Source organism: Salvelinus fontinalis, chromosome 32 (genome assembly GCF_029448725.1).
Source record: "Salvelinus fontinalis isolate EN_2023a chromosome 32, ASM2944872v1, whole genome shotgun sequence".
NCBI lineage: Eukaryota > Metazoa > Chordata > Actinopteri > Salmoniformes > Salmonidae > Salvelinus > Salvelinus fontinalis.
The window spans coordinates 29,761,402-29,774,863 of record NC_074696.1 but is presented as its reverse complement, the minus strand read 5'-3'; the positions used below and the strand labels follow the sequence as shown (position 1 = coordinate 29,774,863).

The 13,462-nt window shown below is 40.0% G+C and overlaps 1 protein-coding gene and 1 long non-coding RNA gene across 2 annotated transcripts; one reads left to right on the top strand and one right to left on the bottom strand.

Annotated features, from left to right (window-relative positions):
• Positions 1-282: 282 nt before the first annotated feature.
• On the bottom strand, positions 283-2,462 carry LOC129831052 (uncharacterized). The gene is made up of 3 exons (XR_008755666.1): positions 2,082-2,462; positions 568-619; positions 283-454 (listed from the first exon to the last, which is right to left on the bottom strand). It is a non-coding gene; the product is annotated as an uncharacterized LOC129831052 (long non-coding RNA).
• Positions 948-7,238, top strand: LOC129831051 (stathmin-like). The gene is made up of 5 exons (XM_055894051.1): positions 948-1,035; positions 2,968-3,014; positions 3,606-3,778; positions 5,713-5,904; positions 6,185-7,238. The coding sequence occupies exons 2-5, from the start codon at positions 2,996-2,998 to the stop codon at positions 6,254-6,256; spliced, it is 456 nt and encodes a 151-aa protein (XP_055750026.1). The 5' UTR covers positions 948-1,035; positions 2,968-2,995; the 3' UTR covers positions 6,257-7,238.
• The last annotated feature ends 6,224 nt before the right edge of the window (positions 7,239-13,462 follow it).

Sequence of the window (13,462 nt, the reverse complement as noted above, 5' to 3'; positions counted from 1 at the left end):
CCATCTACAGTACCAATACGTGCCCTTTTTGTTAGTCATTGGAAAACCTCCCTGGTCTTTGTGGTTGAATCTGTGTTAGAAATGCACTGCATGACTAAGGGACCTTACAGATAATTTTATGTCTGGGGTACAGAGATGAGGTAGTCATTCAAAAATCATGTTAAACGCTATTATTGCAGACAGAGTGAGTCCATGCAACTTACGTGATCTGTTAATCAAATTTGCACTCCTGAACTTATTTAGCCTTGCCATAACAAAGTGATTGAATACTTATTGACTCAAGACATTTCATGTTTTTATTTTTAATGAATTGTTAAAAACAAACAGACAGAAGCTGACTTCTTTCAGGATTGGGGGTGTAGTCCTCTCAAGTCCTCTGACGTCAGACAACTGCAGCTTTCTGGCTCTGGAGGAAATATGGGTCATTCCATGGATCCTTTGCAGTCATATATCTCTGTGTGATAAAAATAAAGTAGGACACAATAACAGTCATGACTATGGACGATGTTGCAAAAAATAAAATAGTGCAGACAACGTGATGAAAACGTTAATAAATCGTATAGTTACCCTACAGTCCTCGAGAGCGCACGGTCGAGAACGTGCATCTGGTTAGTTGGAGCTAAACAATGAAGACTTATGTAATGGTGCACACCCTGAATCATCACACACTTCATTCAAGGGCTGACTGACTGATGTAGGTCAAAGACACACTTTTGACATTTCTTCCCCAAAATACACATATTTTTTATCAATTAAATTGAAACAATCAATTTATATGTTCATTCAAATTTCATTATTCATTACCAAAGTAATTGAAATGTTAGGAAGATACTCGTCTGCCTGTGTTGACGTCTAGAAAATACTAAAACTACAACTACCAGGAGTGTTATAAAGTTATAAACAGCCAATAGAATTGTAGTATTGGCTTTGACGACACACATTTGGGGCTTTTTATGCGCGAACTGGCCATGCTCGAGCATAGAATTCGCGGTTAAAGTCTGTCTGTTAAGGAGAATTTTTCACTGTGTTATTAAGGTGGGTGTAATATAGCTAACGTTATCCGTACCAAAAATATGACTTAAAGATTGTAATTGTAGGTAATCTTGCCTGATTTATGAAAGTACTGGTTTTACCTGAATTTTTTTGTTTGTTAAGTGGTGATCGAATGTGTTACCTCAGTTTCAATCCTGGCTAAACGACTTCGGTTCTTTTTTTTTTATATATTTATTTGTTTTAACGTTAACTAGCAACCAACCTACAGTAACTAGTCAACGTTTAAAGGTTGTTGCTCAGACATTGTTAACTTAATGTCTTTCATTGATGCTTTGGTAAAAAATGTATGAAATTGTAAAAAGACCATTGATCTAATGGTGGGTGACTTGTTGTTCCACAGTAACGTTAACCATATTTGATCTATTCAACTTCAGACCGTGATTAACGTTAGTTGTGGTTGACCAATGAATGTTTGTCTTGACACTACTTGCTGGTTAGGGATGCACACTTGATAGTGAGGCAAATTATTTTCTTGATTACACGACGTAGCTAGTAAAGTCATGAATTTATAAAAATAATATACACACGTCGCTTTGAATCTTTTAAATTAGCAATTTTTTTTCTACTTTGGTCAGCCATCAACTGATGCGCCTCCATTACTTTTTTAAACATTTGGTTTGCAGGGTGCTTTACAAAATAAACGCTACCATCCGTATTTGAAGCTTCCAGTCGCCATTAACTATTATCAGCTTTTTGACGTTTAAATTATTTATCGTTGAATGTTCTGGCCTATTATTAGTTTAACTTAGTTGTGCACTTGGTGTCGTGAGGGGCAGCATGCGAATAGCTAAACGGGCGGAGCTGCCTTGAACACGCGCTCCTCTTTGTTTGCAACTGGTCTCATTGACGTTCATTGCAATCAAACAAAAGAGCCATTGTTGTGCCATTAACTGATATTTTGGAAGCTATACGACCTCTTTGTTGTGACCCTGAAACGTTACCTATTGATTATCAACCTCAAGACAACAATCAGAGCTTTTTGATTGTTGCAGGTGTCCCTCCCAATTTATCGTGATCTGTTTACACACCTCAGCGTCTTTGTCTGTCCTTTAGCAGCACCATTTCAGTCAAATTCCTGTACATGCAAATGTGTGCGACGATTAAAGGCGATTCTGATTCTTCTTGCAATTGGGCGGTTCAAGTAATACGTGCTCTCGAATTTGCGGCGGTTGGAACTTATTTGTTTTTCTCCCCCTGCGGCTTATAGTTAGTTCGCTATGTACACACGGGTGCACGGTTGCAGCTTGTGTTGAATGTCTTCTGCTGAATCTGCTTGAATATTCATAGATTAGGTTTGTTGGCGTCGTCTGTAGGTTATAGCTGCCAAATATCTGCAGCTTCCAAATCGCATCAATACACTGCAATTTTGGAAAGCTCTAGCCTTTTTGTTCTAACCATGGCCTGTTAGTTCAAAGTATCCATGCAACAGAAGGGCACTGAGCTGCTGTAGATGGGCATTGAAAGGGCCCCTCGCCCATCTACAGTAGTATATTATTGATTGCATGTGGCTATCACTTGCTAATGTAGTTATTTAGCTGTGAATGAATACCAGACAGTTTTTAAAAATGGGCTGTATTAATAGGGTGTTGCTTGTCGTTGTTGAACATGACTGAAGGATGTCGCCACTGAGTGGACCTTGTTTTGCTTTGCCCTGCTGTTTAGTCAGTCTTCCACCTAAACACACAGTAAATTGTTTCTATTCCACTAGAGGGTGCTAATGATTCAGGCACTTTGTAAAGATGAGATGAAGTTTTATCCAGTCCTTGGGAGTGGGTGTAGCTGGTTCTTCATGTTCATGGATGTACTAATGTGTTGGCAGGCTTGGTTGTTGGGGTTAAGGCCGGGTTATTGTAAAGGCACTGACAACTGCAATTGTTAAAGGCTTTAAGTAAATGTGACAGAACTTTCTTCCAGGTACATTGACTTGCTGTCCACTGCTGAAATGGCCGCCTCCTGCGGAGGTAAGTTGTGATTTTGAGAGACGTGAAATTAATTGTTTCTCACCCCTCTCCATCTGAAAGAAATGACCAAGTGGAAGCCAGTCTAATGATGCGCTTTCACTGTATTGTTTTGACTAGTCATGTCTATTCCCAGCAGTCCAGGTGACAGATGCAGTGTCTTTTGGAAATGGGAGAACCCTAGTTTAATGTCCACACAGTGGCCTTCTCTCCACCCCTTCTCCCTGTAATGTTCAGTTTCCTGTCCTCGTCCCTCATTTGGAAATAATAGTTCAGTTTTACCAAACAAGTGCCACATTCCCTTAACTCTGTCAGCCTACATGTATCCCTCACCTGGAGTTCATATGTTTGTGTACTGCTTTCTAGTCATGGCTCATTATATATAACTACTGCTGATGTACAGTTTCTAGTCATATGCTGGCTATACACTTTATAAAATATATTTTCTGGCATTGCTGCTTCTGATTTCTTAAATTTTGGATTATGTGCATATTGTTTGTTATTGCGCTGTTGAAACGCAAGTAATTCGTTGCATCTGTGTGGCCCACCAATGAACTTTGATTAATAACAAATGCATAATTTGTCCGCTCATAGATATTCAGGTAAAGGAGATTGACAAACGTGCATCTGGCCAGGCGTTTGAGGTGATACTGGGTACTCCAGCTCCAGACGCCAAGGGAGAGTTCCCTCTGTCTCCCCCCAAGAAGAAGGACCTGTCCCTGGAGGAGATCCAGAGGAAACTGGAGGCTGCAGAGGAGAGGAGGAAGGTAGGTCGTGCTCCAGTTAAAGATGCTAGACGGAAGTTTTGCTAATGGGTGTGCTCTTGAGCCAAAAGGGGTCCTCTAAAGGTAAAACTATTGTATAGAAAAAAGGTCACCTACCCTCACCCATGAATAAGTGTGTATATTGTTATCTAAAAACACATTTGGGGGGGGGGGGGGGATCCTAGCCTTGACAGGCACAATTTGGGGGAATGCATTTACTAGGTGTGGGAATAGCAAGGACCATATGATATTATCATGACATTAAGGTGGAAAATTTACAAATGTCAAATGCGGGTATATTTTGTCTTTGACGGTTAAGGAAGTTATTTCACCAGCCATGTTGGGTGGTCACACACAGAATTTGGGACGTTTTTCAATCCAAAGCTCAAATGTATAGCAGTTTGTTGACTTGACCTGAGAGGCTACTGAAGTGACTGTCTGTGTTTCTTGGCTAGTTGCACCGTTTTGGTCACATGCTATTTTTTTCAATATTAGTTTGCTCTCTGCAACTAGCACAGACAAAGATTACCACAGTAATGGCCTGTCCCTTAAAGGAGCAGCTGAACACTTTCTCTCCTAATGATGCAAATATTTGGGGGTACAATGTGCTTGAGCATGGAACACCAATAATATTTCAACCATTAACCTTTAGTAATTTTATTTAAAATGAACACTTCTGGGCTCCTTTAAATTTCAGATTTCAAATCCTGAACTAATAATGCAGCTAATTTATCACTCAGCATTTTATGACACTGATTCTTGATGTTCAGTTGTAGAACTGTTTTACTTGATACAATAAATACTATTGTAACATGAATTGGCTAAGACTTGTCACAAATTGAATTGAGCAGGATACTACTTCTTTAAACTATGATAGTCAGTTAAGAACAAATGCTTATTATACAATGACAGCCTATCCCGACCGAACCCTCCCCTAACCTGGACGACGTTGGGCCGATTGTACACTGCCTTATGGGACTCCTAAACACGGCTGGTTGTAATGGTGCCCAGTATCAAATCGGGGTCTGTAGTGATGTCTCTAGAGGTCGACAGATTATGATTTTTAACGCCGATAGCGACTATTGAAGGACCAAAAAAAGCTGATACTCATGATTAAAAAAAATAAATAATTCCCGGGGTGTGTAATTATTGGAATTTCCCACCCTGCTTAGGTTACATTATGTATTGTGTTTCTCATGATTCGATACTGGTTTCAATATTCCAGACATATTGCTCACCATATGTCTGCTGCAGATGGACAAGACTGAGCCACAAAACGAGTTTTGATAGGTCATGGAAATAAAGTGCTAGAAACATATTGTCTCCCTAGTAAGAAAAGAAAAGGCAAACAAGCTAATGAACAAAAAATGCTGTAGTTTTGGTACCACCAACTAGTGTACAAATAGTTTTATCAATACAATATATTGCTAAATTATATCCTGTTTGGATCCCAATAAATATTACTATATCCCGAAATGTAACTACCTTAATTTTTTTACATTTTTATCGCTAGTGTGTGGATACACTAACTTTTTGCAATGATGCATTACATGCCTCTATGCCTGCGATTAACTAGATTCAGTTGAGGGTTGTGTTTTGAAGTGGGTAGTCGGGGCCCGGAACATAATTACAAAATTTGTAGACTGCAAATTGACCGACAAGCCAAAACTGATATTTGACTAAACCTAATCCTTGCTTATATTTGTATAGGATTACGTGTCTGAGTGGTAATACTTTGGAACGATTTTCCTAAGTTAAAATCACTTGGTGCTGGTTGAGTCATGTCCAGCCTCAACTTTATTTACTCTGAACTTAGGGGCTGTATTTGGCCTGGGTTCTGCCTTTTTGGGGAGCCCTGCTTGACAGTCTATTGTAGTAGTCAACTGTTTTGTTGGGTGTCTGAATCAAACTCCTCTCCCCTTTGCGCCATCCTCCAGTCCCATGAAGCAGAGGTTCTGAAGCACCTAGCTGAGAAGAGAGAGCATGAGAAGGAGGTGCAAAGGAAAGCCATGGAGGAGAACAACAACTTCAGTAAGATAGCTGAGGAGAAGCTTAACCAGAAGATGGAAGCCAACAAAGAGAACAAGGAGGCCCTTCAGGCAGCCATGAGCGAGAAGTTCAAGGAGAAGGTATGTTGGCCTCTTGATATCTTTTACTTTCAAACCAGTCTTGCAGTGACAGTCTGGACTTGATCACTTATCTCTGCAAGTGATTTGAGTTGGGAGACTTCAGAAGTTATCAACATTTTGATTTCACACAAAGTTAACACCAATGTCACTGGTCATCCATGACAAAATGGTGCTGGAAAATATTAATGTATGTTGTCACTGACACAAGTCGCACTTTGTATGGTCTGTTTAAATGTTATTTTGAAGGATATGTCACTTTTGAACTTCTATTTCTTCTCAGGACAAGAAACTGGAAGAGGTGCGGGCCAAAAAGGAAACCAAAGAGGGTGGTGCCGAGACATCAGAGAACTGAACTTCTGTCTATTGGGGATTGTATACTAGAGGGTTTTTTACATATCCAAAGATTGATTTATATTTAGTTAATGGCCAGTATTTTTGTCTTCACCGCCACCCACCTATTGACAAAAATAATAAAGTTCTCCCTGTTTGTGAATTCAACTTCTCTCCTGCTATAAGTGTACTTGCACTAGTTTTACACGTGGCTATTTTTGTCCCCTTGTTGCTTCTACTCCATGGCGGTCTGCAAGTTACTAACCGTCAATTCCTCTCAAAATGCATTGGAGAGGATCTAAAGTCCTTTTCTTAAGACTTCCTCAATGAAGCTTTGAGAGAAATTAAGGAAGCAAGGATTTGACCGCTAGTGACCATTTCATACACAGCCCATTTCTTTGGCTATTTAGCTTTTGTTATTGCATCTTCTGACCTAATGGAAAAATAGCAGTATATGTACTTATCCTTTAAGGAAGCATGTCTCTATGCATAGGTCCTCGACATGATCTCTTCCATAGTGCCGCTTTGGAATCTTGTATCTTTTACACCTGGCTAACAGTTGATCAATGGTTGTTGATCTGGGTTGGTAACATGTTGGATCAATTTCACCTTTTTCACAGCAGGTGTCGTATCGAACCTTTTACTATTTCGAGAACTTTTAGTCTTGCTCTTCTGAAGGTCTGTGGCATCCTGATCCTATTCCCTAATGCACTTCCCAAAAGTAGTGCACTGAATAGGGTGCCATTCAACTCACCCATGTTTAATCTTTGTGCCACTGCAGGTTTTTTGCTTATGTAAAGTGGGGTTTTGTCTCAAAGCACATGACTTTGTTCTATTGTAGGTCCATGAATTAACTTTTTTTTTTTTTTTCAGGCTTGTGTATTATCTATGATGTTCCTGGAAGACTGGGTTTACACATGGAATGCACTTTGGCATCTCAATAGATAATGTTACTAGTTGACTTAACGGTTGTACTAAAAACAATAAATAATAGCATTGTCAAACCCCCTTCCATGTGTGCTTTATTGATACCTGTGCTGCTTCAGATTTCTGCAGTTTGAAGCCCATCCTTTGATACGTAGAACAGGTTATTGTATTCTGTGGATCTAGCTTCGCTGGAATCCACACTACTCTGTTTAGATTCCAGGCAAAGGTTTATTTTTAACTAGGTAAGAACAAACTTATTTACAATGACTGCCGAACCCGGACGATGCTTGGCCAATTGTGAACTGCCCTATAGGACTCCCAATCACGGCCAGATGTGATTCAACCTGAATTTGAACCAGGGACTGTAGTGAAATGTAGTGCCTTAGACCTTTGTGGCATTTTTAACAACCAGTATTTTCATATCACTCAAAGGTCAAGGAAGAATGTTGGGTTTAAGCTTTGACAATGTAATACACACAAGGACCAATTAGCCTAGCTTAATGCTTCTCTTGATGCTTGTCATGTCAATTAGTGTGGTTTTCTACTCCGTGCGCCATCTAGTGGGGTTTGGGAGGGTGGAAAAGCACTGGACAGTATTCACCCTTTTTAAAAATCTGGTTCAGACTGAAGGGACAATGAACTGGAAGGATATTTTTCCAAGATGAGCAGTGGTATAATGTACTTAAGTAAATGTCTTGGTGTAGCGCTGTACTTTATATTTGACAACTTACTCCACTACATTCCTAAAGAGGTGTACTTTTTACTCTATTTTCCCTGACACCCAAAAGTACTTGTTACATATTGAATGCTTAACAGGACAGAAATGGGCCAATTCACACACTTAAGAGAACAACCCTGTTAATCCCTACTGCCTCTGATTTGGCAGACTCACTAAACATATTTCAATTGTAAATGTACGTTGGCTATCTGTAAATTAAAACAAGAATCATGCAGTCTGGTTTGTGCAATATGAGGAATTTAAAATGATTACTCTTGATACTGAGGTATATTTAAAGCCAAATACTTCCAGATGTTTACTCAAGTATTTTACTGGGTGACTTTCACTTGAGTCATTTTAAATTAAGGGATCTTTTACCTTTACTCAAGTATGACGACTGGGTACTTTTCCCACCATAGAATGAGAATTGATTTTTGCACAGTTGCTGGGAACTGAGATGCATTCTGCCCTAGCTGCATTTGACCGTCTCGGCTCAAGAGTTTAGATTTGGTTGCATAAAATATCACTAGCGTTGTCATAGTAATGTTCTCTGCATGGAATGCAAACAAAGTAACCATAAATATCAGTTTGAGCAATGTGGCTTCTCCCCCTGGTGGGAGTTGATAGGTTCACAGCTAGGGATGGAACAATACTTTTGTTTAGTGCATGTGGACACCCCTTCAAATGAGTGGATTTAGCTATTTACCGCCACATCCGTTGCTGACAGGCGAATAAAACTGAATACACAGGCATGCAATCTCCATAATCAACTAAGTGCTGTTATGGTGAAGTGGAAACGTCTAGGCTCAGCAGCGAAGTGGTAGGCCACACAAGCTCATAGAACGGGAGGGCTGAAGCACGTAGAGGGTAATAATTGTCTCCTCGGTTGCAACACTCACTACAGAGTTCCAAACTGCCTCTGGAGGCAATGTCGGCACAACTTTTCATTGGGAGCTTCTTGAAATGGGTTTCCATCGACGAGCAGCTGCACACAAGCCTAAGATCACCATGCGCAATGCCAAGAGTCTGCTGTAGTGGTGGAAAGCTCGCCGCCATTGGACTCTGGAGCAGTGGAAACGCGTTCTCTGGAGTGATGAATCACGCTTCCCAATCTGGCAGTTCGACGGACGAATATGGGTTTGGCAGATGCCAGGAGAACGCTACCTACTCCAATGCATAGTGCCAATTGTAAAGTTTGGTTCCAGTGAAGGGAAATGTTAACGCTACAGCAGACAATGACATTCTATACGATTCTGTGCTTCCAACTTTGTGGCAACAGTTTGGGGAAGGCCCTTTCCTGTTTCAGCATTTCAATGCCCCCGTGTACAAAGCGAGGTTCATACACAAATGGTTTGTGTGGAAGAACTTGACTGACCTCAACCACATCGAACACCTTTGGGATGAATTGGAACGCTGACTGCGAGCCAGGCCTAATCGCCCAACATCAGTGCCCGACCTCACTAATGCTCTTCTGGCTGAATGGAAGCAATTCCCCGCAGCAATGTTCCAACATCTAGTGGAAAGCCTTCCCAGAAGAGTGGAGGCTGTTATACCAGCAAAGGGGGGACCAACTCCATATTAATGCCCATGATTTTGGAATAAGATGTTTGACGAGCAGGTGGCCACATACATCTCAAGAGGTCCAGAAGAAAAAGTACTTATCTGTCATATCTAGGAACATACATATAATATTGCGTGCCGCTAGCTGTCAATCATCCACTCTCAGGTTGACTCCAAACAATGGTAAGTCATTCTGGAAGATTTTGGGGAGCAGTAGTTCCGCTGACAGACAATCTTCACATTTCTTCTGCAAGGGACCTAGGATGGTAGACAGATATGCAGCGTTTTAGCATGCATCTCAAGCCACACAGAAGTAATGTCCGGAGGCCATCATGGAGAGTGCAGACTGCAAAATACAAACAGCACATAGGAATATTGAACATGGAAGTAGCATAGTAAGACCATTAGGTGGCAATGTTTCACTTATTTCAAGAAACAGCACTATCTAGTCTCATATCTCCACTCTTTTCAGGATATCTAAAATATTCACCTTCTCCTTTCATCATATTAATCTCAAATTTTCCCTTTGAGACATCCATCTCTCACCTTATCAACAAACAACCATTTTGTCAAAGGCTATATTAACAAGTCTGGAAGATAGGAGAAAAATGTATCCACCATTTATGAGCACTTTCATTTGAGGAAATGGAAAATATAATTAATCCCTGGATGGCTGCCAAGATTCTAGCTAAAATCTAATATCAATAATATGACTTGATGAGGCCTTATGTGAAGGTGTTTCTATAGAAATTGATCAAACCCATGGTTTTTCCTTTCGACCCCATGGTAAACTGGAAGATTCTAGGTAATATTAATCTAATGTCTATGTGAACATGATGGCCCTATGTGTCAGTGTTTAGTTAGTTCAACTATGGTGTCATGTTCCATTTGAGCCCTGCAGTCGTTAACTGAAGCGAAGGTCACTTGGTCCAGAGGTTAGTTGGCCGTATGCAGCAGGTGTACACCCAGGTGGATAGGTCATGTATTTCCAGCTATACAGAAACGTCACTCAGATCATGTAGAAAACGCTGCAATATTGATGCTCTCCATAGGTCAGGTAGAAGCCGATGCTAGGCTGATGAGACAGTGGATTGCTCAGTCAGATGGAACAGAGTAAATAAGCATTTTAACATCATAGATTTAGCCGGTGGTAACTTGTGGAATAGACACTGGCTGGAATGCGGTTTTAGCCAATCAGCATTCAAGATTTGACCCACCCGTTGTATAATTAAGCAATAAGGCCCGAGGCTGTTTGGTATATGGCCAATATACCGCGGCTAAGGGCTGTTCTTAGGACACTGCTAGGACACAGCTCTTAGCTGTGGTTTATTGGCCATACAGTATATCACAAACCCCCGAGGTGCCTTATTGCTATTATAACCTGGTTACCAACGTAATAAAGCAGTAAAAATAAATGTTTTGTCATACCCATGGTATATGGTCTGATATACCACAGCTTTCAGCCAATCAGCATTCAGGGCTCGAACCACCCAAATTACAAATTCAGATAACATGCTCTGGGTGGAGGAAAAATAAGGTACAAACAAAAAAGGGTTGAGAGAGGTATGTGGATACAATATAGCTAGAATACCATGAAGTAGAATTGGATGTGCTGTTTGGTAAGGTACTCACAGTATTTACAGTGCCGCCAGAAAGTATTCACACCCCTTGACTTTTTCCACATTTTGTTCTTACAAAGTGGGATACAATTGAATTAATTGTAATTTTTTGTCAACAATCTACACAAAAATACTCTAAAGTTTAAGTGGAAGGAAAATTCTAACATTTGTAAAACATTCATGAAAAATAAAACACTATCTTGATTAGATAAGTATTCAACCCCTGAGTCAATACATGGTAGAATGAACATTGGCAGCTATTACAGCTGTGATTCTTTCTGGGTAAGTCTCTAAGCGCTTTGCACACCTGGATTGTACAACATTTGCCCCTATTATTTTCACATTTCTTCAAGCTGTCAAATTGATTGTTGATCATTGCTAGACAACCATTTTCAGGTCTTGCTATAGATTTTCAAGCAGAAAATCAATTTTTGCCTAAATAACATACTCAAATCTAACTGCCTGTAGCTCAGGCCCTGAAGGAAGGATATGCACATTCTTGGTACCAATTGAAAGGAAACACTTTGATGTTTGTGGAAATGTGAAAGGAATGTAGGAGAATATAACACAATAGATCTGGTAAAAGATAATACAAAGAAAAGACAAACTGTTCATTTTTATTTTCTTGTACCATCATCTTTGAAATGCAAGAGAAAGGCCATAACGTAATCTTCCAGTTCAGGTGCTACTTAGATTCTGGCCACTAGATGGCAGCAGTGTATGGGCAAAGTTTTAGACTGATCCATTGAACCACTGCATTTCTGTTCAAAATGTTGTATCAAGACTGCCTAATTTGTTTATTAACAACTTTTCATGTTCAAAATTGTGCACTCTCCTCAAACAATAGCATGGTATTCTTTCACTGTAATAACTACCGTAAATTGGACAGTGCAGTTAGATTAATAAGAATTTAAGCTTTCTTCCAATATCAGATAGGTCTATGTCTTTGGAAAATGTCTTGTTATTTACAACCTCATGCTAATCGCATTAGCCTATGTTAGCTCAACCGACCCGTGGAAGGGACACCGATCCCGAAGAAGTTTTAACAATTAAAAGCATTCCCATAACTGTGACGGCAGATCCTGGGAGACGAGAAGCAAGTACAGGGAGTGAATATTTAATAAATAACAGAAATGAAACAAAACACGGACAGCGTCTGGACAAGGGAATCATAACGACATTAATGCTGACACGGGGATCAAACTGAGGATTAGACATATATAGAGGAGGCAATCAATAAATTGATGGAGTCCAGGTGAGTCCAACGAAGCGCTGATGTGCGTAATGATGGTGACAGGTGTATGTAATGATGAGCCGCCTGGCACCCTCGAGTGCCAGAGAGGGGGAGTGGGAGCAAGCGTGACAATAACATGATGCAGCCACCACTATCCTTGAAAATTTGGAGAGTGGTACTCAGTAATGTTTTGTATTGGATTTGCCCCAAACATAACTTTTTGTCCTGAACACAAAGTGTTAATTGCTTTCCACATTTTTTTCAGTATTACTTTAGTGACTTGTTGCAAACAGGATGCATGTTTTGGAATATTTTTATTCTGTACAGGCTTCCTTCTTTTCACTCTGTGAATTAGGTTAGTATTGTGGAGTAACTACAGTGTTGTTGATCCATCTTCAGTTTTCTTCTGTTACAGCCATTCAACTCTGTAACTGTTTAAAGTCACCATTGGCCTCATGGTGAAATCCCTGAGGGGTTTCCTTCCTCTCCGACAACTGAGTTAGGAAGGACGCCTGTATCCTTGTAGTGACTGGATGTATTGATACAACATCCAATGTGTAATTAATAACTTCACCATGCTCAAAGCGATATTGCTTCTTCTTTTTTACCCATCTACCAATAGGAGTCCTTCTTTGCGAGGCATTGGAAAACCTGCCTGGTCTTTGTGGTTAAATCTGTGTTTCAAATTCACTGCTCAACTGAGGGACCTTACAGATAGTTGTATGTTTGGGGTAGAGAGATGAGGTAGTCATTATACAATCATATTAAAGACTATTATTGCACACAGAGTGAGTCCATGCAACTTATTATGTGACTTGTTAAGCACATGTTTACTCCTGAACTTATTTAGGCTTACCTCAACAACGTTTTTGAATACTTATTGACTATTTCAGATTTAATTTTTGTATTAATTTGTCAAATTCTCGAAAACATAATTCCACTTTGACATGGGCTATTGTGTGTGGGCCAGTGAATTTTAAATTCAGGCTGTAACACAACAAGATGTGGAAAAAGTCAAGGTGTGTGAATACTTTCTGAAGGCACTGAATCATGCATTTATTGTTATGGTGTTTTCAGAGGAACATCTTAAAAACTCTGACACATTTCTGCCTCTCCCTTTGTCAGGGGGTAGTTACACTGTGGGTGTATGAGAAAAGGAACTGTAGTGTA